This window comes from Sceloporus occidentalis, unplaced genomic scaffold (assembly GCF_023333645.1).
Source record: "Sceloporus occidentalis isolate IW3139 unplaced genomic scaffold, rSceOcc1.0.p SCAF_3, whole genome shotgun sequence".
In the NCBI taxonomy this organism is placed as follows: Eukaryota; Metazoa; Chordata; class Lepidosauria; order Squamata; family Phrynosomatidae; genus Sceloporus; species Sceloporus occidentalis.
Genome location: NW_028316983.1, coordinates 162996858 through 162998030, shown reverse-complemented (window position 1 = coordinate 162998030; position 1173 = coordinate 162996858). Strand labels below are relative to the sequence as shown.

The window sequence follows — 1173 nt, the reverse complement described above, 5'->3', positions numbered from 1 at the left end:
ATGCATACACAACCAGCACATGCAAGAAAATATTCTTTACCTATTTCCCTCCCTCTATGTGCCCACTGCCTGTCCAGTTTAACTGAACAGTTCTTTGGTTTAACCTGCACTGCAAAAATAATGCAGTTTGACACCACTTTAACTACCATGCCTCCATCTTATGGAATCCTAGAATTTGAGGTTTGTTGTGACACCAGAGCAATTGATCGGAAAAGACTAAATATCTATCAAACCACTACAAATTCCAAAATTTCATAGCATTGAACCATGGCAGCTAAAGTGGTGTCAAACTGCATTATTTCTGCTGTGCAGATTAGGCCTTTGTGTCTGCTAACATATCATGCTCATGGAATGGCGTTCATATTAGCAGCCAAGCGGCGGACCAGGTCCGGGAGCTGGAAGTACTTGGCCTCCTTCTGGAGGCGGCCCCTCTTGGGGAACCTCTCCGGCAGCACCAGCTCCTGGTCACGGAGGTAGTCCAGCACGTAGTGGAAGAGGTAGCCGTCGCGGTCCAGGAAGACGCGGCCCTTCGAGTCCCGAGGCAAGGAGGAGGAGGAGGACGTCCCCTCGGAGAACATCCTCCAGAGCAAGGAGCCCCGCACAGACAGCACCATCCCCTGGCGCATCACGTACACCTGGCCGCTCATGTTCAGCTCCACGATCTCCGAGGAGGAGGAAGAAGAGGAGGAGGAAATGCTGGTGGTGCCTCCCACAGAGCCCAGTGTGGCCTCAGGGGGCTGGGAGCGGACTCCGCCGCCGCCGCTGCTGCCTCCGTTGGAGAGCCCCTGGGTGCTCTCTGCCAGCGCCATCCCGCCCTCCGGCCTCCTTCCTTCTCCTTCTCCCTCTCTCTTTCTCCGACCCCCGATGTGCCTTTGACCAGTCTCTTCTTTCCCCTCTTCCTCAGGGATGCCAACAGACACAGCAAGGCTGCACTTATGAAGAGAGAGAGAGAGGGTTTGTTTGTTTGTTTGTTTTGCCAAACACCACTTGGGTGACCTTAGCCAAGTCGCACTCTCTCAGCCTCAGGGGAAGGCCTTGGCAAAGGAAAGGAAACAGCTCTCAAATGCAGAAGAGACAGATAAAAGAAGATGGGAGGAAAGAGAGGGTCAATTGGAACCAAGGAGAATGTGCTTCTGCAATATAGATGTGAAAGCATGCATGGGGGAGGGGGGG

The 1173-nt window shown here is 53.4% G+C and overlaps 1 protein-coding gene across 1 annotated transcript; it reads right to left on the bottom strand.

Moving 5' to 3' along the window:
* Positions 1-344: 344 nt before the first annotated feature.
* On the bottom strand, positions 345-809 carry LOC149317035 (BTB/POZ domain-containing protein KCTD12-like). Its single transcript, XM_089518348.1, has one exon. The coding sequence runs from the start codon at positions 807-809 to the stop codon at positions 345-347; it is 465 nt and encodes a 154-aa protein (XP_089374474.1).
* Positions 810-1173: the final 364 nt, after the last annotated feature.